At 44.1% G+C, this 25,560-nt stretch overlaps 1 protein-coding gene across 1 annotated transcript; it reads left to right on the top strand.

Moving 5' to 3' along the window:
* Nucleotides 1–16,383: 16,383 nt before the first annotated feature.
* Nucleotides 16,384–19,902, top strand: LOC127050047 (zinc finger and SCAN domain-containing protein 29-like). Its single transcript, XM_050951582.1, has 3 exons — nucleotides 16,384–17,299; nucleotides 19,059–19,094; nucleotides 19,886–19,902. Exons 1-3 carry the CDS (start codon nucleotides 16,777–16,779, stop codon nucleotides 19,900–19,902), a joined length of 576 nt encoding a protein of 191 aa, XP_050807539.1. The 5' UTR covers nucleotides 16,384–16,776.
* The last annotated feature ends 5,658 nt before the right edge of the window (nucleotides 19,903–25,560 follow it).

Below are 25,560 nucleotides of genomic sequence, written 5' to 3'. Positions count from 1 at the left end.
TTTGTGTTCATAGATTATAAAGCCAGAAGGTACCACTGTGAACATCTCCTCTGACTTCCTGCATAAGACAGGTCATAGAACTTCCCTGAATTAATCTCTGTTTGAACCTGAGCATATCTTTTAGACAAGCATCCAATCTTGAGTTTAAAATTGCCAGTGATTGAAAATCCACCACATGTTCCTATTTTCCTGTTCTTGTGCCTCATTACTCCAGGGTTTTTGATATATGACAGCATTTTTGAAATTGTACCTCTTTTACTGACTACCTATAACTCTTTACATTGCTGAAACAACCATATTAAGGGAACAACATGAATATCCCAGAACATAGTGCAGATCTGCAGAACAGATAAAGCAGGAGTGAATAAAGTTTCAACACAGTTATGGAACATATGCTTAAGATTGGGTGGATGCTTTCTACTTTCCATCTCAAACTCTACCTCATCTATTCTGCTGATCTTTCAGGAAATTGAGTCAGTTGACATTTTGAAATATTACTACATATCAGACTGCCTCTTTGGGTTTTAGAGAGGTAACCCACACGAGAAAACAGTTAACCACAATTCAGTGGGAAGCAAATTCTACCCTCTAGAAGCAGAAGTGATCTTATGAGTCTGTCAGTAAGCTCCTTTTGCTTGGATATTTCACTTCAATTTCTTTTGTCTGCAACAGAACAAAATACAAGGCACATTTTCATACTACACTGAAAGTGAGTGTAGCAAGAAAGAATGGGTGGTTTTATTTGATACTTATAGTGCTGTGCTTTTTATAAGTGGTTTTCCATAGCTGGCACCTCTCTTTGTTGCTTTTCTTGCCCTCATAAAAGATCCAATCTCCTTTTATCCACAGACCTTTTTTACTCCCTGTCTCCCTCAAATTAAATAGTACCCCTATTGTTCACCCACAGCACCTGTCATATGGGCCCCACAGCTTCCCAGGCCAGTTGAGATAATAAAAAGGCTGGGATGGCTTACTCAAAGGCTGAAAAATTTCAGGGCTGAAACAGCAGATAGTACTATTGTGAGCAAAACCACAAATATCAACCGTTCGCACTGTTTGCAAAAGTCATCATCATTTCAGGCTTTCCAGTCCAAAAAGGAAATCCCTTTCAGCCAAGCTATATGTCTAAGACACATTTGCTGTACAGATGTTTCCTAGAACAATCCTGAAATAAATAAATAAATGTTAGAAAATATTTTAGATTGAGCACATGAAAATATTTTATGGCAAAGGAAACCTGTTGCATAGTGACAAGTGCTGCAGTTTTTACTGAGTATGAACTGTGAAAGGTGCAATTAGCTTCAGGCATCTGTCTTTTCATGCTGCAACACTTCTCACCTGGAAGTCCTTACTGTCCAATTGGCTCATGATCTCATTCCAGGTGATGTCCATCAACTCTGCAGCTCTCACTCTTTTAACAAGCTTTGACCCATCTAGATTTGCTTCTCAGGTCTTACTGCCAATCTTGTCTTACTTTTTTGTACATAGAGAGGTGGAGGGGGTTGTAATTTGTTGCTTTGCTGCCTAAATCCTCAGTTGCAGTTTCTTTTTTCCTCGGGGTAATTTTTAATTTTCATGGGCAACTTCCTGATGAGGGAACCCAGATATATTATTTATTATCTGTGCATGTCATTGACTGTCTTACTCATTGTCTATCTACAACAGAAATCTGACCTTCAACGTTGGTCAGTGTAGTCCTGCTCCTCTCAAATTATTGCATGAAGAAACTCTAAACTTCTTCCATCTCACTTCAACTCTTGCAGACAAATGTTCATAATACCAATTTCTTCTTATAAATCTTGATTTTAACATGCATATCAACCTGGAAAAGTCTAAATCATCGCTATAAAAATCAGTCAATTGCAGTATTTTCAGTCCTTGTATTCACTTCCTTTTATTACTTCACTATCATAATACCTACAAAACTTTGGCAGTCAGGCCTCATGATCAGTTTTAGTGGGACATTGTAGGAGAAAAATGGTGAAAATTGCCAAATATTCTGCTATTGTTTGTAATATAAAACATCTAACCTCCCAGTTGCAGATAAGGGCCCGATAGGGACATGTATTCTGGAGATGAAGGCATAACTGCACAGGTGGTGTCAAAAGGGAGAGCTTTGGCTTCCTTGACCATAGGAGGCTGTTCCAGGAAGAGATGGCGTCCACCTGACCAAGAAGTGGAAGAGCATCTTTATACACTGACTCACCAATCTGGGAGAAGAGCTTTAAACTAGGTTCACAAGGGTTAGGTGGAAAAGGCCCACAGGTAGGTATTAAAAAAAAGTGACCTTAACAGAGGGCTTAGTGTTGTGGGGGGAAATGGAAAATTACACTAGGATTACAGAAGCAATGAAAATGAGAACAATGGGAGAAACTGCTCAACATCTTAGATGTCACATATGTAAGGAGTCTGGGTTTGGAAAATCCACAGGATAAGTTGAAAGTCTTAGTACACAAGCTAAATTATGCCTTTATCATCATCGAGCCTTGGTGGGATAACTCTCATGATTGAAATACAGGTGTATAGCTTGTTCAGGAAGGACAGACATGGAAAAAAGGGAGGAGGTGTTACATAGTATATCAAGGATATATACACTTGTTCAGAAGTCCAGAAGGAGGTGATAGGCAGACCAGTTGAAAGTCTGTGCGTGAAGATAAGAGGAGGAAAAATGGGCAATGTCATAGTAGGGTCTACTGCAGACCACCAAATCAGGAGGAGATGGTGAATGAGTCATTTCTAGAAAGTCGACTTTAATAAATATGGTGAATTTGTAGGTAAACTCCCAAGGGAAGAAAAATCTAAGGGAAAAAGGAGTTCAGGAAAGCTGGCAGTTCCTCAAAGAGATAATATTAAAAGCACAACAGCAAACTATCCTGATGCAAAGGAAAAGTATGAAGAATAATAAGCTAATAATAAATTATGGCACATAATGAGTACACTCAGCAAGGGATGTAAAAGTAAGAAGACAAGATTCTGGAAATACATTAGGAGTAAGAGAAAGATGAAGGAAAAAGTGTAGGTCCTCTACTTAGCAGGGAAGAATAGCTGTTAACGGGATGACATCAAGAAGGCTTAGGTGTTTAATGCATGTTTTGCCTCAGTCTTCACTAAAGAGGGTTAATGGTAATCAGATACTTAACTCAATTAATAACAACAACAAGGGGGAAGGAACACAAGCTAAAATAGGGGAAGAACAAGTTAAGGAATATTTAGATAAGTTGGATATCTTCAAGACAGCAGGGCCTGATTAAATTCACCCTAGGGTACTTAAGGAGCTAGCTAAAGCAATCTTGAAACCATTAGCAATTATCCTTGAGAACTCCTGGAGGACAGGTGAGGTCCCAGAGGACTGGAGATGGGCAAATATAGTATCTATCTTCAAAAAGGGGAACAAAGAGGACCTCAGGAACTATAAACCAGTCAGCCTAACTTTGATACCTGAATGATACTGGAACAAATTATTAAACAATCAGTTCACAAGCTCCTAGAGGATAATAGAGTTATAAAGAAATAGACAACATGGATTTGTCAAGAACAAATCATACCAGACCAACCTAATCTTCTTTCACAGGGTTGCTGGCCTAGTGGATAGAGGGGAAACTGCAGATGTGATATGTCTTGATTTTTTTATAAGGATTTTGAAACAATTCCAAATTATATTCTCATAAGCAAATTAGGGAAATGCTGACTAGATGAAATTACTATAAACTACATGCAAAACTGGTTGAAGACCATATGAAAAAGTAGTTATCTATGGTTTACTGTCAAACTATGGGGACATAACTAGTGGGATCTTACAGGGATCAGTCCTGGGTCCCATACTATTCAATAATTTCATTAATGACTTGGAGTGTGGAATATGCTTCATAAAATTTGCAGATGGCACCAAGCTGGAAGGGGTTGCAATCACTTTGGAGGACAGGATTTGAATTCAAAACAACTTTGACAAATCGGAGAATTGGTCTGAAATCAATAAGATGAAATTCAATAAAGATAAGTGCAAAGTACTACACCGAGGAAGAAAAAAATCAAATGCTGAGATACAAAATAGGGAATAACTGGCTAGGCAGTAGTACTACAGAAAAAGGATCTGGGGGTTATAGAAAAAAGGATCTGGGGGTTATAGTGGATCACAAACTGAATATGAGTCAACAATGTGATGCAATTACAGAAAAGGTTATTAATAAATTAACTGCAGTGTAGTATGTAAGTCATGAGAGGTAATTGTTCCACTCTGCTTGCCATTGCAAGGTCTTAGCTGAAGTACTGTGTCCGGTACTGGGCACCACATTTTAAGAAAGATGTGGACAAACTGGAGAGAGTCTAGAGGAGAGTAACAAAAATGAAAAGAGATTTAGAGCATGGGCGGTGGGTGAACACGCCCTTGGGGGAGACTAGCCCTCGGCTCCTCCCCTTCCTGACTGGAGCCCAGAACACCACCAGCCCCAGCACTGGGCGGGCAGGAGGCATTCTCATGGACGGAGCATTCTCAGCCCCAGAGTGCTGGGCGCGCAGCGTGGTCTCTGTGCCAGACAGATGGGCAGCATGGCATGGCCCCAGCTCCAGGGTCTTGTGCGCACCACGGCCCCAGCCCGCCTGCCCCAGACTCTCGGCCACACGAGGGAACAACAGGCAGGAGCGGGTCTGGGAGTGGAGCGTGGGTGGGCCACTCCAGGCTGTTTGGGGATGTACAGCCTTCCCCTACCCATGCTACCTGCCACCCATGATTTAGAGAAACTGACCTGTGATGGAAGACTAAACAAAACTGGGCATGTTTAGACTTGTGAAAAGAAGACTGAGGGGTGTGTCTGTGGGTCTGTAGTTCACTTTGCAACATCAGCCTTTGTGATGCAGTTTAAAGGTAAGGGAGGGGCTGCAAGGTTTCATTTTACCCAAATGAGAGCTGCATTGGCAACATAACAAGAGCCTGAGGGCTGCCCTCGTCTTTCATAAAAGGAAACCGATTGCAGGTAGCAGCCCGTATCTGAATATGGAACTGTGTCCTGCAGATACTGCAGACCTCAGCATGCACTGTTTCATCTTGCTTCAAAGAGAGCTCTAAATTGAGAATTGCAGGCTGGGTGCTATAATTTTGCATTGCTACCATTGTATGTTATTTATGGGTAGCCTTGAGCTGTGTTGTAGAGCTTTCTGGGATGCATGGAGCATGCATCATCACCCACCCCTGCAACGGAGACTATATCATCTCACTAATATGAAACGTGAAAATACTGATCTCGTTAAGCAGAAACTTGACAGGTAGTGTTACTGTGTTTTATGTTATTTAAATTTGTGCCTATATAAACAATGACAATGAAACTTGCACTTTGACTGAAGGCGCTGATAACTGATCTAGACTATAAAAACAATTAACAAATGAGTAATGTTTGTCAGTTCAATAAAAGAACTAAGATGTGTACCTTTCACCTATTGCATTGTCTAGGTCAAGTAAAGCAACCTTTTCTTTGTAATATAAACCTAATTTCAGCTATATCTACACTTAAACGCTACAGCACTGCAGCTATGCCGTGACAGTACTTCAGCGTAGACATTCACTACAGCAATGAGAAGGGTTCTCTCATCGCTTTAGTTGATCCACCTCCCCAGGAGGTGATGTGTAGGGCGACAGAAGCATTCTTCCATCGACCTAGTGCTGTCTACACTACGGGTTAGGTCAGCATAGCTGTGTGCCCCCCAAGGGTATGCAGAGGAATATTTGGGGGGCTGCACAAGCCCAGGCCAGCCACCATGGGGGGCAGGGAGGGAGTGCCACCCAGCCCTGTTCCGGCCCCAGCCCCACCCCAGTCCCAGCTCTGGCCCTCGCCGCAGATCCCAACCACAGCTCCCAGCCTGCAGATCTTGGCCCTCGGCTCCCGACCACAGCTCCCAGGGGGGCATAGACAGATTCTATGATGGATAGAGGGGTGGCATGACAGAAAAGATTTGAGGACCATTGGTCTAAACAGTGTGGGAAAGTGGATATTGAAGTTTATTGACAGGGCAATGTTGAAAAACTGGCATTGGAGTCAAGTGGCTGGACAACATGAAAGAGATGGCATTAGAACCTACTGGTAGGGCTGTGTAGGCCAGTTGCAAGTCATTTGTAGCAAACTAAAGCATATCTGATGAACAGATAAATATTGCCACTGTATTCCTTGCCAAAAAAGTTTCTTTTCTATTTGGAGTGGATTACTGAATCTGACTTTCCTTAGTTTTATCTAAATGAAAATTCCCATCTGTCTCTGGATAGAGTCCCCAACATTTATGTATCCATTCAGATTCTAACCTGTCTTTTGCTCAGTTGCCCACTGAATGGAAAACACCTGTGAATAAGTTAAGTGTGGGCGAGAGACTGTTAGCTAGGAAAAAACGAGGAGTCCCTTGTGGCACCTTAGAGAGACTCTAAGGTGCCACAATGACGCCTCGTAGTTTTTGTTGATACAGACTAACATGGCTACCACTCTGAAACCTGTTAGCTTGGAAGTTTCTTGTGACATCTAACCAACAATTTTTCAGATTCCAGCATTCTGGTATGATCATGTCATAGACAGGGCTGCCCAGAGGATTCAGGGGGTCTGGGGCAAAGCAATTTCGGGGGCCCCTTCCATAAAAAAAAGTTGTAATACTATAGAATACTATATTCTTGTGGGGGCCTTTGCAGGGCCCGGGGCCTGGGGCAAATTGCCCCACTTGCCCCCACGCAGCCCTGGGCATAGATTAGATTTTTTTTAAAAAGCCATTCCTGCTTACAAAACAGAATCTAACACTTTCACACAGTAACATACTCAAAGTCCTTCCAAGCAAATGGCACATCAGGGTGATGTGGTTAAGACATATCAGTTTGATAGCTAACAGAACAGAAGGGAGTGATGTGACCAACAACTTGTCCAACTGCCTTTGACTGTCCTAACATAACTATTATGCAGTTGTGGGAAATGAAGCAGGACTCCAACCCATAACCATCAGGATTGTAGTCAAGGGCCTTAACCACTCAGCCACCCTACCTCATAGTACTATGCCCCTAGTACACTACATAGTAGCGTAGAAAGAGAGAAAATAAAAAACACTGGACTATATACTACATAGGGTACAGACTGTCATTGGCAGGGAGCAAGACTAGATGATCTAATAGGTCTTTTCCATTTATGACTTCTGTTCTTCCAAACCATCTTTTCATTTTGGTTCAGTTTGCTAATCACAGCCTTTGTGCAGGGATAAAGAATAGCTCATGGCTGATCCCTAAAATATGCCAAAGGATGCATCCCTCTGAGAGTCATTGTACTGAATTATGGTTTCACTTCTACTCAATAAAGTGAATAGCAAATAACTCCAGACTAAATAATTCCCTCCCACTCTCCCATCAAAAGAATATACTGTACCATACAGTTAATGGGAGCATTTAAGTGTTTGAATAACAATGGAAAAAATTATTCAGAGAATCAATCTGTGCTGAGCTAACTGCAAAGTGCATATCCAGCTCTTTGCCTTTTTTGGTCAGTATCTTTACATCATTTATCCCTATTTTTGAAATAGAGTAGATAGGACAATAGGAGAACCCTGCACACCTGGCCCAGTTTGTTTATTTTTCCACACTGAGATGCACAGAAAGAAAGACATTATGAGGTTCTTTCTATTTTCTGCTACAGCAAGGAGCTGTGGAATCTGTACTAATCTCCCTGCATTTAAATTTAAGTCTGTCCAAATGTGCTCACTGTGTGAATGCAGGTTCAAATGAAAGTGAAAGCTTAGAAATTAACGGAAGTGGAGGACACAGGGGGTCAGACCCGCCAGCTATGATGTGTATTGTCTTTGAACATTGGAGGCTACTTAACATTCCCCAGGCACCAAATCAAAGAACACAAATGCATTTGGAAGTGCTGTCAAAAGTACATTGACACTGAAAGTTAAAATCCAATTCAGAATATTTCCATAAACCTGTAAAGTGCGTAATCTGTAAAGTGTAGTGTCACCAGGTTTACAGATTATTATCAGGTTTATGCAAATATTCTGAAAGTGAAATGCTCACAATCATATAGTGGAACTACAAAGGCCCCAGTATTATTGTTCTTTCTTGGGTGGAAATGGGGCAACATCTCGCTCCCATGGAGCTCTGAAAAACTCCCATTCCCCCCATTCTCTATAGAGCCAATCTTGCAGCCATTAGCTTTCCAGTTTAGTGTGCAGCTTCCATAGTGATCCCAACACTTGTTGGACCAAGTGGGGAGTTGATGCAACTGGAGATCTAGGACAGAGCATTAGCACTAGAGCTCTCTGCTGGCTGTCCCTTTTTCCATTTAACATTCTCTCTGAGTATGTTGTAGAGGGTGAAATTTACCCTATGCAGAGGGCCAGCACAAGGCCTGTGCAACACTTAAATCCTACTTAAGCCTCAAGAGGGACAGGACAGGAGTGAATTTCATCCTGAAAGAAATTGCAGGTTTGTTCCTTGTGGCAGGGACTTTACTTTTGTGGCTGTAAACCACACAAGCCCTTGGGTCTGTAGGAAAATACACATAAAAAAGAATAAAGGTTGCAAAAGAATAAAGCAGCGAGAACCCCTCCCATGCCATTTAGTTGATTATCTGCATGCTTTCCTAATGGTTGGAGTCCGCTTTCTATTCAGAAACATTCCTGCTTGAGTGTCTGCGCCATAACATGCTTGATGATGATTAATAGAACATTGTGTCAGATTCTTTGCTGTGTACAGTACATTGTTTTCCCTCCTCAACCTACTATGCAAGAGCTCAGAATGCCATTAAAGACAGCGGCTGTGCTATCACAGTTCAAGGCTCCCAGCTGCACTTGCCGAGGCAGGGACAGGCCTGGCTTCTCCAAAAATAAAGCCCCAGAATAGAACAGAAAGCCAAGCAGAAAACAACAAGAGTTTCAATGTAAAAAAAACAAAATAAACTCAATGACCCAGGTTTTTCAGAAGTCTCCTCTCCTGTTAGATAGCTCCACACAAGAACCTGCTGCTTAATCCCTGAGGGTGAAATTCACTCTGTGCAGTCAATCAGCATGAGTCCTAAGTACCAATAAGCCCTGAGGGACTTCAGTGGTGGACAGGACTCCTGCTAGTCCTCTTCACAGGGGTGAATTTTACCCTTAATCCAAAACCAATTCAGCATACCCTACCCCAGGCAGTCCATGTCACTGGCCACACAGCCACATCAATAAAGCATCAGACTGAATGTTTCCCTTGTTTTTTATGTAGGAATCTCATTTCATAACAAAAAGTCAATCCAGACAGCATGTTTCTTGGGTATTATTTCACTTCCCAAGTGGTCAGAGTCACTTACTTTTACAGCTTCAGGCCAAGACCCTTGGTAATCCCCCCAAAATTGTTCTGTCTTGTGTCTTATTGCTTAAATATTACTTTCTGTATGCTATGTTGGAAAAGGACCATGGGGACATGTTATCAAAATATTCACTAAATCTCTGGTAATTTTCTTGTACAGTAGAATACTGTTCTCATTTCCCTATGGAGTCCTATCCTGAAAACCTTTGCAAGTGCCAAGGGATAGGTATCTTTCAAACAAACAAACAAATTAATTAATATTCTGCTGAGCAGTTCAGAGGACACACAATTTCCCTGGTTCCTGTATTCAGGGCTAACACCCTGGAAATGGTTCTAAACACTGTGTTAGATTCCTATACACAAATGAGAAGGCTTTCAGCACCACCAGTGGCTAACCTAGAGTGAAACAGGAGTGGGAACTCTCATTGCACCAGCCAAGAAGCTGGGGGAGCTGTGGAAGGAATGCTGCTTCTTTAAGTCAAGCAGAGATCACCTCTGCTTTTAGCAGAATGAGAGAAGCTGTGCTCCTTCTTCATTCCCCCTTATTTTAATCTCTGCATGCCACAGAAAATAGGTGTCAGGGGGCCAAGGTGATGGTAGTGGAGGGTTATTTATGCCACAGAACAATGGAAGGATGCCCTCGATACCTGAACCCAGAAAGAGACATTTAAAGAGATTCACTTTGCAGGGTTATTGTGGACTCAAGGTGAGCTTCAAAGTCTGATTGCTAGTTTGAACTTTCCCAGAGTTCAGGTGTGTTCAGAGCTGGGGGTTTGGTTCAGGTCTCTCTCTATTTTCAACCTTCTTAACCTCCATAGTCATGGAAAGTTCATTAAAGTGCAAGTTCATTGAGAGCAAGCTATCACTCAAGGTTAAAATGCAGAAAAACAAGTTGTGAATTTATTAGCCATAAGTATTTCATTGTTTAAAACCCTTTATAACTCATTTGGTTTTGAAAGCCAGGGACAAATGTCAGCAAAGAGTTTTTATTTAATGTGGTGAACTTTAACCATTGTAAGTTTGTACAGGATGTATACACATACCCACATCACAAACACGTCACACACCAAACAAAATATTCCAAACCCTGCAGAAAAGTGAAAAGTTATCATATTAGAAATTCTTTAAAGCCCTTGTTCAAATTTGGCTCCAAAATGTACGTAGGTGGCATAAAGCGAGAAGCTGATTGAGCAGTCACTATATCAGTACTTCGTATTTACATAGCACCTTTCATCGAAGGGTCTCAAATTGCTTTACAGACATTATTTAATCCTCACTACATCCCTGTGAGGCAGATGGGTATTTTCACAGAAGGGGAAAATGAGGTGCTGAGATGTTTAATGACAGGTTTCAGAGTAGCAGTCGTGTTAGTCTGCTGGTCTGTCCTCACAGACAGCCCCCCAATCTGAACCAAATACTCACCAGCAACCACACAACAAAAACACTAACCAACAACTATCCTTGCAACAAAGCCCGATGCCAACTCTGTCCACACATCTATTCAAGTAACACCATCCTAATCACATGAGCCACACCATCGGGCTCATTCACCTGCACATCTACCAATGTGATATATGCCATCATGTGCCAGCAATGCCCCTCTGCCATGTACATTGGCCAAACCAGACAGTGTCTATGCAAAAGAATAAATGGACACAAATCTGACATCAGGAATCATAACATTAAAAAACCAGTAGGAGAACACTTCAGCCTCTCTGGTCACTCAGTAACAGACTTAAAGGTGGCAATTTTGCAACAGAAAAGCTTCAAAAACAGACTCCAGCAAGAAACTGCTGAACTTGAATTAATATGCAAACTAGGTACCATTAACTTTGGCTTGAATAGAGACTGGGAGTGGCTGGGTTATTACACACATTGAATCTATTTCCCCATGTTAAGTATCCTCACACCTCTTGTCAACTGTCTGAAATGGCCATCTTGATTATCACTACAAAAGTTTTTTTTTCTCCTGCTGATAATTGCTCATCTTAATTAGTAAGCCTGTTAGAGTTGGTATGGCAACTTCCATCTTTTCATGTTCTCTTTATGTGTATATATATCTTCTTACTATATGTTCCATTCTATGCATCCGATGAAGTGGGCTGTAGCCCCTGAAAGCTTATGCTCAAATAAATTTGTTAGTCTCTAAAGTGCCACAAGTACGCCTGTTCTATTTGAGATGTTTAAGTGACTTGTCCAAGGCCACAAAGAAAATCAATGGCAAAGGCAGGAATAGAACCCAGGAATTTTGACTCCCAATACTCCCTCCAAACAAAACCATTCATATCAACAATCTCATCACCAAAATATTTGGCTATACATTATCATAAATCCTACTGGTATATGGTATTTTTGAGATGTATTGTTTTAGTTCTTGAATACTGTGGAACATATTACTTACCAGGAAAGATCAGGGTTAAATCATAGGGGGTCTAAATCTTTTCATACAGGCAAGACCACGCTGTTATAAACATGTGGTTCACAAATATGTTACAGGACAATTCTTTACCATGGTTTGATATTGTATACAAGCCCTTAGAAAAGGCTGGGTGGCCATATATCTTAAGTATCCTAAGCACTGGGCAGCTGTGTAATCTTCTAAATATATGTAACTATTGTAGCACATGGTTGAAATATAGCTGTAATACATGTTATGAGACAACTGCAGTATAAATGGTGGTTTTATTTTAAATCACTGGACTGGGGCTCAGGATGCTGAGTTCAATTTGTGACTAGGCTGTAGATTTTGTGTGTGATCTTGAACAAGTCTCCTTCTCTCCATGTTCCTGAGTTTTCTATCTGTCTAATGGGAATGCTAATTCCCTAACTCATGTGGGTGCTGTGAAGATAAAAACCTTAAAGTTTGTGGGATGCTGAGATATGATGGCGAGGGGGCCCTACAGGTATATAGATAATTCTATGGGAAATATATAATATAAAAATAAAAAAGAACAACTATTTAGCAATGAAAATTTGGAGAGCTCTGCAAGTGAGAAAGGCTTTGGCCATATGAGCCAGGAAGACCTTTCTGGAGAACCAGTTCTTGTGAAAAAGCTGCTTATACAGTTTCCCCACCCAGTGTGGACTGGGCCAAAGTGTTTGCAGTTAGTTGGTAGAGAACCTATTTCTTGACATAAGCAGGCACTGATGTCAGGGTTCAGTGGCTAATGCTGATCTTGCCAGCATTTCTAGTTAATGTGTTTGTACTGCAGATACATCAATATGAACAAACTTGAGTCAATGTTTAACTCTACTGTTAAAAGCAAGGAGAATAGGAGCGGGGAGCTGATGGCTTAAAGGGGGCTTGATAGCCAAAGACTACAGTCCTTGCAAGATTGATAAATAACAGACAGTCCAAATTTTTGTAAGAGCTCCAAGGTTTCCTGCGGGATTCCTTTAGATAAGAATTTGAAGGGCACTGGTCATTTCTGAAGGTACATTCCCCTCTCAAGGTCCAGCATACGAGAGGAAACAAAGCTTTTTAAAAAAAAAAAAAACCAACAAAACAAACTATTTGTCCCTTGCTCTCAGAAGAATGGACTGTTTACAGGTTCTCCACAGAAGCCTGCTGCTGATGGGTCACACAATAGGAGAAAATTGTGGTGGGGAGTAGAAACATAAGGAGCAGCAGAGCTTTAAAAACAATCCCCCCCCAAACCAAATAAAAAGCTAATCATATATTGCCCTTTAGATTAGCATCATGTCCTAAATATACAGTACTGCCTGAAAGAAGTGAGGCACATAACATTTATATTTCTAAATACCTGCTTAGCCCATACTTGTGAAATATTCATTATGATGTAATATCCCTGCACTTGTACAGTATGTTAATTTGATGGAGAACTATGGGCCAATCCCACAAGACACTGAGCTCATCACCTTACAGGAGGTGCCAAGATCTCACTAGGCTCAGGTCAAAGAGTGCTGTAATGCTTATACTCAAATCAACCAAGTTCAGAGCAGTCTTGATGGATTATTTCATGGCTTTGTCTTGAGTCTTCGGGCTTTTCTACACTACAGCTGCTACAGCTGCGCAGCTGTGGGACTACAGCTGTGGCACTACAGTGTAGACACTTACTATAGACTCATAGACTCTAGGACTGGAAGGGACCTCGAGAGGTCATCGAGTCCAGTCCCCTGCCCTCATGGCAGGACCAAATACTGTCTAGACCATCCCTAATAGACATTTATCTAACCTACTCTTAAATATCTCCAGAGTGGAGATTCCACAACTTCCCTAGGCAATCTATTCCAGTGTTTAACTACCCTGACAGTTAGGAATTTGGGAGTCCATCACTGTAGTTAATCCACCCCCATGAGACATGGTAGCTAGGTTGATGGAAGAATTATTCTGTAGACCGAGTGGTGTCTATTCTGGGGTTTAGGGTGCCTTACCTGTGTCTCTCATGGGTTTGAATCTTTCACATTCCTGAGAAACATAGGTAGGTCAACCTAAAATTTAGATGTAGGCCAGGCCGTAGGATCATATTTTCAGTAGTGTTCCTTAACTGTGCCCACAGTGCCTGAAGGTGTATTTGAAAATAATCTCACATCTTATCATATAAGTCTGGTAACTGCACTCAGCTAATGCAATTTGACTGTGTAAATGAGTTTTGCATTCACAAATTGATCCAGGTATGTATTGTGGGCAATTAAGAGAGGTATCTGAAAAATCTGCTCTGTACCAAAGTGGTTCACACACACACACACACACGCCCCATTTGCTTTATAAAAGTTGAAGTACCTGGAGTCACTTAGTTGTTTTAAATTAACTTTTGGATCTGTTATAGTACTAAAACTACACAGAATAGTACTATGGAATATTGCATTTGATATGTGGTTGTCTCAGAGCTTGGGAAAATGAGGGAGAACCCAGCATTGCCAACCCATGCTAGTTGTACTGGAGAGTCAAAATAGTTGATTTATCGCATTGGATGCTTGTATTTTAATTTGCACATCACTGTAACTTTTACTAATACTTTAAATGGAAATTTTCAGTTTACATGACAAATATAAAACAATATTTAATCACTGCTGAAATTCTTTGAACACTTGAAAGGGAAATGTATTTCTTTATTAGTCTCATTCCCTCTGACCACTCGCATTTGCTGACTTGGCAGTGGAGAGTTGCCCATGAGTGCTGAGTTGCTGGCACTAAATTTTTATTTTCTTTAGAAAACACAGGTACAGGACTGGGATTTTATAAATAGATGTAAGGACCTGTCATCTTTACTGCCAGTTTCCATAGCAGTGCTTCCCCTCCAACAGTGTAGACATAGAAGCAAGTTCTTTTATACACATAGGCCAGAGAGAAAGCTGGAGGAGAGGCATCACCAGCACTTCCTTTGGACATGGAGAATTCAGCTTTCACAGGTTTCCTGGAAACTCAAGTCACCTTCTAAACCCAGAGCTAGCTCTGAGTTACAAATAGGCACCAAGTCCATGGGTGCTGTGGGGCTGGAGCACCCATGGGAAAAAAAATGATGAGTGCTGAGCACCCACTGGCAGCCCTTCCCCGATCAGCACCTTCTTCTCCCCCCAGTGCCTCCCACCCTCCAGCAGCCCCACTGATCAGCGCCTCTCCCTCCCTCCCAGTGCCTTCCGCCCACCACAATCAGCTCTTCTGTGGCATGCAGGAGGCACTGGGGGAGGGGGATGAGCGAGGGCAAGGCACGATCAGGGAAGGGACAGAATGGGGCAGGAAGAGGTGTGGCAGGGGTGCAGCAGGGCAGAGTGGGAGTGGGAAGAGGCAGGGACGGAGCGGGGTCAGGGATAGAGCAGAGGTCGAGCACCCCCCAGCACAATAGAAAGTCAGCATTTCTGGTTACAATACCCCACCACTCCCAGTCTCCCCCTTCAATATATGTTCTTGTTTCCAGAGCAGTTCTCCACTGTTTTGTAGCTTTTATTGGGCTAAGTGAGAATATATGACATCTCCCTGGAAAGGTCTTTCAATAGGACATCCTAAGCCTGGTCTTTAAAGAGCAGACCAAAGATCAGCTAGTAGTAACAATGCCTCTGACCACCTATTATTTTGCTAGCTGCTGCAGATTACTTTCAGGGTAGTGGCCATGAAACATACTGGGTGGGGCTGGATGCTTATGGATAGGGTTGGCAATATTCTACTTTTATTTTATTTATTTTTTATATAATTTTAATGTTTGTTTTTAAGATTTTTTTTTTTTAGATTTTTATTTTTACAGGTTCCAGAAATTATAGGGGAGAGGGGTGAGACAACTAAATGATGACAGTAGATGTTAAGGTTTAAAAAAATTAAAGCTTTATAAACTGTTAAAGCACAAATTGTGAACATCACATGTCAAAATATACAAAGCAAATACCCATAGACCAACAAATCATATCTGTTTTACTATTCATTTACTAGTCCATATGTAACAAGCTGAACTCAAAAGTCTAAATAACTTAATTTTGATTCTAATAAGTCCAAGCACAATTTTTCCTACTTTGACCATCTGTAAATTTTGATTATCATTGATGGAAATATTTTTTCTTTGGTTTGTGTGTGTTCAGTGAAATCAAGTTCATCAGTATTTACTGAGAAGAATCTACTCCTTCCAAGCCTACTTATGGGTAACAAGATTTGAGAACTCCCCATAAAACAGAAAAACCACTGTAAAGAATTCTTCTTTCATATGGCTTGGGTAGGTAGCAACAACTACTAATTTATATCTAAGTTTGATAGCTAGCACATTGCCACTGCAGTGAGATAGTGAACATTCTTCAGGCCCCTAGCGAAAGAACAAAGGGGACATTCAGATATGATGTGCTCTATCATTTGTGTCTGGTGACCACAGTCGCATACAGGTGTTTGGGGTACTGGTAGTGATTTTAAGTGAGTTTTAAGTGTGGTGGCTGGAGAACAGACAAAGTGGCTACTGGTTTATTATTTTCTGTTTGCTTATTTTGGGCAAGGGAAGTAGGGATAGAAAAGGAAGCAAAATAAATAAGATTGAAGATGAGAAGAAGCTAGAACTATACAAGTTGCAAATTGCCCAGAAAGGCTGAACACTGGGCACTGGGAAAGTCTCTGTTAACTAAGAAGCCCCTGAACTGAGTGCATCTCAGGGCTTGTCTACACTACAGAGTTGCAGCGCTGGTGAGGGGGTTACAGCGCTGCAACTTAGGATGTGTACACACCTGCACGGCACTACCCGCGCTGCAACTCCCTGTTTGCAGCGCTGGCCGTACACCTGGTCGAGCCTCGGGTGTAGAGAATCCAGCGCTGGATCACCAGCGCTGGTCATCAGGTGTAGACACTCACCAGCATTTTTGTTGACCTCCGTGGCATAAGCAGGTATCCCAGCATACCTGAAGAAGCCTCTCTGGTAATCAAGCAAACTCCACTGCCCTGTGCTCACCTGACCCCTCCTTTAAATGCCCCAGGAAATTTAAAAATCCCCTTCCTGTTTGCTCAGCTAGGTGTGGAGTGCAATTAATCTATCAATCACTCAGCGACCATGCCTCCACGCACCAAACGAGCCCCAGCATGGACCAATGCAGAGCTGCAGGACCTCATTAGTGTTTGGGGAGAGGAGGCTGTGCAAACACAGCTGCACTCCAGAAGGAGAAATTATGATACGTATGGGCAGATATCGCAGTCCTTGATGAGAAGGGGCCATGAACGGGACGCCTTGAAGTGCAGGGTAAAAATTAAAGAGCTGAGGAGTGCGTACTGCAAAGCCCGTGAGGGAAATCGCCGCTCAGGAGCTGCCCCCACAACCTGCCGCTTTTACAAGGAGCTGGATGCCATACTTGGGTGTGACCCCACTGCGAATCCTAGGAGCACGATGGAGAGTTCAGAGCAGGGAGCAGTGCGGGATGTTGTAGAGGACGGAGACAGTGAGGCTACTGGCATGGAGGGAGACACGCCGGAGTCCCAGGACACATGCAGCCAGGATCTCTTCTCAAGCCCGGAGGAGGCTAGCCAGTCGCAGCAGCTGGAAGCTGATGTTGAGGAGGAAGCTGAGGATCGTGCTCGGGGTAAGTAGATTTCTGTGTTTTGGGAGAGGAGGATTTTGATTATGGATGCGTGCATGCATGCCTAAACGTGGAATAGCCCATTGATTTGATCTATCACGTCTCTGTAATCTGCCTTGGTAATCTCTTGAAATGTTTCTGCAAGAGCGTTTGCAATTTGCTTTCTCAAATTGATTGGGAGAGCCACCGTGGTCCCTGTCCCGGTCAGGCTAACTCGTCCGACCCACTGTGCAACGAGGGGTGGGGGGACCATGGCTGCACACAGGCAAGCTGCATAGGGGCCAGGGCGGTATCCACATTCCTGTAGAAGACCCTCCCTCTCTTCCCAGGTAACACGCAGCAGTGATATGTCTGGCAGTAGGAAACCTGTTGAGAGTTTAGGGGTAATTGAGTGCAGGGCGCCAGATTCGTGGTTCCCCAGCCCATGGCGCTCTGTTCCACCCCCCCTTCCCAGCACGTAGGCAGTCACGCGGTGTGCTCCGGTGTTCCCCGGCCCCCCCTCCAAGCAGGTATCCTTCCCCGCGGTGTGCTCCGGTGTTCCCCAACCCCCCCCTCCAAGCAGGCACCCAGCCCCGCGGTGTGCTCTGGTGTTCCTCAACCCCCATCCAAGCAGGCATCCAGCCACGCGGTGTGCTCCGGTGTTCCCTGACCCCCCCCAAGCAGGTATCCTTCCCCGCGTTGTGCTCTGGTGTTCCCCGACCCCCATCCAAGCAGGCACCCAGCCCCGCGGAGTGCTCCGGTGTTCCCCGACCCCCCCCCCAAGCAGGCACCCAGCCCCGCGATGTGCTCTGGTGTTCCCCGGCCCCCCCTCCAAGCAGGTATCCTTCCCCGCGTTGTGCTCTGGTGTTCCCCGACCCCCCCCTCCAAGCAGGCACCCAGCCCCGCGGTGTGCTCTGGTGTTCCCCGACCCCCCCCTCCAAGCAGGCACCCAGCCCCGCGGTGTGCTCCGGTGTTCCCCGACTCCCCCCCTCCAAGCAGGTATCCTTCCCCGCGTTGTGCTCTGGTGTTCCCCAACCCCCATCCAAGCAGGCATCTAGCCCCGCGGTGTGCTCTGGTGTTCCCCGACCCCCATCCAAGCAGGCATCCAGCCACACGGTGTGCTCTGGTGTTCCCCGACCCCCCCCTCCAAGCAGGCACCCAGCCCCGCGGTGTGCTCTGGTGTTCCCCGACCCCCATCCAAGCAGGCACCCAGCCCCGCGGTGTGCTCCGGTGTTCCCCGACCCCCCCCTCCAAGCAGGCATCCAGCCCCGCGGTGTGCTCTGGTGTTCCCCGGCCCCCCCCCCAAGTAGGCACCCAGCTCCGCGGTGTGCTCTGGTATTCCCCGACCGCCATCCAAGCAGGCATCCAGCCACACGGTGTGCTCTGGTGTTCCCCGACCCCCATCCAAGCAGGCATTCAGCACCGCGTTTCCACCCCCCTCTCACCGTCAGGACGGCGTGAACGCGGACCAAAGAACCCCCCCCCCCCCAAGCAGCTAGCTCACCACCTTCCTGTTCACTACTGTCCCTTCTTCAGGACACCAGCTACCCCCTGTACCCATTGCTGATAAACCGCAGTGACCCAGTGGTCAATTCCCACTCCCAAGGGGAAATCGGGGCAAAACCACTCACCCCATTTCTCGCCATGACTTAGCTTGCCTGCCCTCTCTGTGTTATGTGAGGTATGTGAGAAGGATGCTACCAAAAGTCTCAAAAGTCCTTCAAACTGTGATAATAAACAATGATGCCTCTGTGTATTACATGGTTCTATCTCTGTTTTCTAGGGACCTTGACTACTGCAGCCAAATCACCGGTCTCACGTAGGTTGCAGAACTTGAGACGGAATCCTAGGAAATCAAAAGAGGAATTGATCAAGTCTGTTATGAGCCACTACAACAGAGAAAGTAGGAATACAGAGGAATGGAGAGAGAAGACGTATGAATGGAGAAGCAGTGTACAGGACTGGAGAAAGACTGTACATGAATGGAGAAAGAGTGTACATGAATGGAGGCAAACAGAAAGCAGGAGAAAGGAATTGTCTGCCAAAAAAACCACAAAGCAGATGATAAGCCTCCTGTCTCGCCAAACTGAGTCTTTCGAGTCTCTTGTAGCCATGCAGACAAATATGTACTGTGGTAACCCACAGCCCTCCCAAAGCCCTCTTCCTTGTTCCCCAGTATTTCCACAAAACAACTTTCTCCAGCAGCCAGTTCTGTATTATCCCCAGCTGCCCCCAACACCTATAAGATCACCTACCAGCCCTGATAACTATAATTCTTACCCTGTTCACTCCACCCCCACTGTTCTGCAGCATAGTAATGCTGAAGTGCAGCAGACAGGGAATATTGATCAAAATAGGACATATTAAAACCTGTAAATGTACAGTCCACCACCCCTACCCCCTTGCCTGTTATGTACTGTTTGTTGAATAAAGTTTTTTCTTTCTATTTCTTTCACTGCGTTTTATTGTTGCTGAAAGTGGGAAATATTACACAGCAAGGTAAAGCAAAGCACATCAAATGCATCAAACATTACTGTTGGCTCTTAGCATCAAATTGCTCCCTTAAAGCATCCCTAATCCTTGAAGCCCTTTCCTGGGCCTCCCTATTAGCCCTGCTCTCTGGCTGACCAAACTCATCCTCCAGGCGTCGAACCTCGGAGGTCCATTCCTCACTGAATCTTTCACCCTTCCCTTCACAAATATTATGGAGGGTGCAGCACGCGGATATAACTGCGGTGATGCTGCTTTCCATCAAATCTAGCTTCCCATAAAGACAGCGCCAGCGAGCTTTCAAACGGCCAAAAGCACACTCCACAGTCATTCTGCACCGGCTCAGCCTGTAGTTGAACCGGTCCTTGCTCCTGTCAAGCTTCCCTGTATATGGTTTCATGAGCCATGGCATTAAGGGGTAAGCGGGGTCTCCAAGGATCACAGTGGGCATTTCCACGTCCCCTACTGTGATCTTGCGGTCTGGGAAAAAAGTCCCGGCCCTCAGCCTCCTGAACAGGGCACTGTTCCAAAATATGCGTGCATCGTGCACCTTTCCAGGCCATCCTGAGTAAATGTCAGTGAAACGCCCACGGTGATCCACAAGCGCTTGCAGAATCACGGAGAAATACCCCTTGCGATTAACATACTCTGATGCCAGGTGGGGTGGTGACAGAATAGGAATATGAGTCCCATCTATTGCCCCTCCACAGTTAGGGAACCCCATTTCTGCAAAGCCATCTACAATGTCCTGCACGTTCCCAAGAATCACGGTTCTTCTTAGCAGGGTGCGATTAATGTCCCTGCAAACTTGCATCAGCACCATTCCAACGGTAGACTTTCCCACTCCAAACTGGTTCGCCACCGATCTGAAGCAGTCTGGAGTTGCCAGCTTCCAGATTGCAATAGCCACCCGCTTCTCCACAGGCAGGGCAGCTCTAAATCTCGTGTCCCTGCGCCGCAGGGTAGGGGCGAGCTCAGCACACAGTGCCATGAAAGTGCTTTTCTCATCCGAAAGTTCTGCAGCCACTGCTCGTCATCCCAGGATTGCAGGACGATTTGATCCCACCACTGAGTGCTGGTTTCCCGAGCCCAAACGCGCCGGTCCACGGAGCTGAGCACGTCTGTTACTGCCACAAGCAATGTACTGTCTTCACAGTGGGGCGATTCAATATCATCGTCTGACTCCTCACTCTCACTGTCGCTCTCACTGTCGCTCTCACTTTGCAGCTGAAGGAATAGCTCCACTGCCAAGCGCGATGTGCTGGCAACATTCATCAATAAGGTCGTCAGCTGCTCAGGATCCATTTATAAAAAAAATCGCAGAAAAAGCGCTGTACAATCACAATGCTGCCACACTGCTCCGAACGTGTACCAAAGCACCACGGGGCGTTGGAACAGGAACAGGAAGCGGAAAGACAATCACACTTCTTTCCCCTTCCCACAAGCCACAGCGCCGATATGGGACGAGGTGCTCTGTGGGATAGCCGCCCACAATGCACCACTCCCAACATCGCTGCAGTGTGGCCACATTTAACACCACTTGCAGCGCTGGTTGCTGTAAGTGTGGCCACTCTGCAGCGCTGGCCCTATACAGCTGTACTAACACAGCTGTAACAACCAGTGCTGCAAAATTGTAGATGTAGACATACCCTCAGTTACAGAGAACTGCAGATGGGTGTGGCCCAGCCTCTGTGACTGGCTCAGCAAGACAGGATGCTGGAGTCCTGAGCTGACAGGGAAAGCAGGGGTAAAAGTAGTTTTGGCACATCGGGTGGTGGCTCCCAAGGGGGGTTCTGTGTTTCAACCTGTCACACCGATCTGAAACTAAATCTTGAGTAAATCTATTGGAATTTAACTGGATTCACATCAGCGTGACAGTGATCAAGATGTTTGTACAGGACTTGACTCTAAAAGTTAGTAAATATTCAAACAGCTGATGAATTACACATAGAGATTTATGAATTTAGATTTAGTCCTAAAAGTGGCACACAGAATCTGGTCCAAGAGTTGAATGCAGCCAAACCATTTGGTAATAGTGACCATAATGTAATTCAACTGAACATCCTTGTAGGGTAGAAAATACCAAGGAAACCTACCACAACAACATTTTAACTTCCAAAAGGGAGATTTTGCAAAAATGAGGAGGCTGGTGAAATGGAAATTAGAAGGAACAGTCACAAGAGTGAAATGCCTGCAAGATGCATGGAAACTTTTCAAAACCACCATTATAGAGGCTCAAACTATATGTATATCCCAAATTAAAAAACAAACAACAACAACAACAAAAAACAGTAAGAGGACCAAAAAACTGCCATCACAGTTAAACATCAGAATAAAAGAGGCGATTAGAAACAAAAAGACAGCCTTTAAAAATTTGAAGTCAAATCCTACCATGGAAAATTGAATGAAATATGAACTCTGGCAAGTCAAGTGTAAATATATAATTAGGCAGGACTAAAAAAAACTTTGAAGAGCAACTGGCAAAAGACACAAAAACTAAAAACAATATTTTTTTAAGTACGTCATCAAAGCAGGAAGCCTGCCAAACAATCAGCGGAGCCAGTGGAAGATAGAAGTGCCAAAGGAGCACTCAAGAAAGACAAGACCATTGTGGAGAAGCTAAATGAATTCTTTGTATCAGTCTTCACAGCAGAGTATGTGAGGGAGATTCCCACAGCCAAGCTATTCTTTATAGGTGACAAATCTGAGGAGCTGTCCCAGATTGAGGTGTCAGTAGAAAAGGTTTTGGAACAAATTGATAAATTAACAGTAATAAGTTCCCAGGACCAGATGGTATCACCCAAGAATTCTGAAGGAACTCTCATGAAATTGCAGAATTGCTAACTGTGGTATGTAACCTGTCACTTAAATCAGCCTCTGTACCAGATAACTAGTGGATAGCTAATGTGACACCAATTTTTAAAAAGGCTTCAGAGGTAATCTTGGCAATTAGAGGCCAGTAAACCCAACGTCAGTGCCACACAAATTAGTTGAAACTACAGAAAAGAGCAGAATTATCAGAAATGTAGATGGACAAATTTTGTTGGGAAAGAATCAACATGGCTTTTGTAAAGGGAAATCACGTCTCACCAATCTATTAGAATTTTTTGAGCGAGTCAACAAATATGTGGACAAGGTTAATTCAGTAAATATAGTGTACTTGGACTTTCAGAAAGTCTTTGACAAGGTTCCTCATCAAAGGCTCTTAAACAAAGTAGGCAGTCATGAGATAAGAGGGAAGGATCTTTAATGGATAAGTAACTGGTTAAAAGACAGGAAACAAAGGGTAGTTTTCAGAGTGGAGAGAGGTAAATAGCAGAATCCACCAAGGATCTGGATTGGGACCAGTACTGTTCAACATTCATAAATGATCTGGAAAAGGGGGCAAACAGTCAGGTGGCAAAATTTGCAGATGATATAAAATTATTCCAGATAATTAAGTTCAAAGCAGACTGGAAAGAGTTACAAATGGATCTCACAAAACTGGATGACTGGGCAACAAAATGGCAGATGAAATTCAGTGTTGATAAATGCGAAGTAATGCACATTGGAAAACATAATCGTAAATACTAATACAAAATGAGGGAGTCTAAATTAGCTGGTGCCACTCAAGAAACAGATCTTGGAGTCATCCTGTATAGTTCTCTGAAAACATCCGCTCAATGAGCAGTGGCAGTCAAAAAAGCAAACAGAATGTTAGGCTCCATTAAAAAAGGAATAGACAATAAGACAGAAAATATAATACCACTGGTACGCCCATACCTTGAATACTATGTGCAGTTCTGGTGATCCCATCTCAAAAAAGATATATTAAAATTGGAAAAAAGTACAAAGAAGGGCAACAAAAATGAGTAAGAGTGTGGAACAGCTTCCCTATGAGGAGAGTTTGGAAAGACTGGACTGTTCAGTTTGGAAAAGAGATGGGGCTAATGTGAGATGTGTTGAAGTCTCTAAAATCATGAATGGTGTGGAGAAGGTCAATAAGGAAGTTTTATTTACCCCTTCACATAACACAAGAACCAGAAGTCACCCAATGAAATTAATAGACAGCAGGTTTAAAACAAACATAAGGAAGTACTTCTTCACACAATGCACATTCAACCTGTGGAACTCATTGCCGGGGGATGCTGTAAAAACCAAAAGTATAACTGGGTTCAAAAAAGAATTAGATATGTTCACGCGGGATAGGTCCATCAATGGCTATTACCCAAGAAAATCAGGGATGCAACTGCATCCTCTGGATGACCCTAAACCTCTGACTGCTAGAAGCTGAGACTGGCCAATAGGGGATGGATCACTCAAATTGTCTTGTTCTCTTCACTTCCTCTGAAGCATTTGTCACTGGCCACTGTCAGAAGACAGGATACTGGTCTAGATAGATCATTGGCCTGACCCAATATGGCCGTTCTTATGTTGGGCTCCCCTGCTTGTCTCTTTCTGCATTATGAAGTCATCTTGGGTGCCAAGTGCCTGATACCAAAAAGAGTGCTGAGTGTTGCCAACTCTTGTAATTTTTAATATGATTCTCAGAATATTTGTTTGTCTTAAGGTGCCAGTTTCCCGATTCATGTGATTACATGAGGTCAGCTGTCATTTTAAAAAAAAAGTTTCTAGTCCTCATGGTCTTTTGATGTTTGAATTCTCTTTCCCATCTCCAAATGCATGTGACAGAGAATTAGTGTTGCCCACTGTCCCAAATGTACAGAATAAGGTGATTTGTGCCAGAGCTGAGGGAGCTCTCACCAGCTGCCTAAGTGTGCAGAGCTTCCAGCTTCTCCCTAAACCTCAACACTAATTAATTATGTGCCTCCTCAGCCCAGCAACTAATTATGTATGCCCAGTTCCCACATCAATTCTTACACCCCCCCCCCCCGACCCATCCTCACTTCTGATCCCCATGTAGCTCTAGAGGGGTTTTTCATGCCCTGTCCCAGGCCTGGTGGGGGAATCTGCAATGGGGTCCCCTTCTCCCCCTTCCTCAGCCTGGGGGACAGCTCCAGGGGTTCTACCTCCCTCTCCCCAGGCTGAGTATTGCCAGGATTTCAGGGTAGTTGGGAGCATGGTGACCCATTGTTCACAGGAGAGAGGTGGCAGAGCTGTCCTGGAGGCTGGGCTATTTCTTCTCTCATATCCCCTATCCAAACACTGCTCCTGGTTCTTGAGGCTGGGGAAGGGTGGAGGAGGAGAGTTCTATCTGACTCCTGCAGCAGATCTGGCTGGCTGCTCTTCCCCAAGAGGCAGACAAGTGAAGAAAGCAGCCACTCAGAGGGTGGTTTCTCCAGTGCAGAGCTGAAATTCATGAGAGGGCTGGAGCTTCTTGCATCATTGCAGGATTGGCTCTAGCCCCTGACAAAAATCACATAACTCATGATGAAATCACAGGAGTTGGCAACATTGGGGATGTAAAATAAAAGTAATGAACATATTAAAATGCAGGAAGATCAGTGTGAGGTAGAATTTAATGTTACAAATCATCTCACTTCCCCAAATCATCATTTCTGATGTAAATTTACAAAAGTGAAACCTATCTCAGCTTTTGTTATAGGGCTCATCACCCTGACACTTAGAATGGCTACACTGGCGCTTTACAGCGCTGCAACTTTCGCGCTCAGGGGTGTGAAAAAAACACCCCCCTGAGCGCTGCAAGATACAGTGCTGTAAAGCCTCAGTGTAAACAGTGCCGCTGCAAGCTACACCCGTAGAGGAGGTGGAGTACCACCGCTGGCGCTGCGACCACACTCGAAGTGTAGCCATATAGACCAAGACACTTAGCTGCCACTGAGGATCTGGGCCTG

Source organism: Gopherus flavomarginatus, chromosome 4 (assembly GCF_025201925.1).
Source record: "Gopherus flavomarginatus isolate rGopFla2 chromosome 4, rGopFla2.mat.asm, whole genome shotgun sequence".
In the NCBI taxonomy this organism is placed as follows: Eukaryota; Metazoa; Chordata; order Testudines; family Testudinidae; genus Gopherus; species Gopherus flavomarginatus.
The sequence above is the reverse complement of the archived record's forward strand: the minus strand, read 5'-3'. Positions and strand labels throughout refer to the sequence as shown.

Bases quoted from the DNA above. Each gene is read 5' to 3' on its own strand.
- LOC127050047 (XM_050951582.1), top strand. From the start codon at position 16,777: ATGCCTCCACGCACCAAACGAGCCCCAGCATGGACCAATGCAGAGCTG. The intron at 17,300-19,058 runs GTAAGTAGATTT...TCTGTTTTCTAG, and splicing joins AGCTGAGGATCGTGCTCGGG to GGACCTTGACTACTGCAGCC.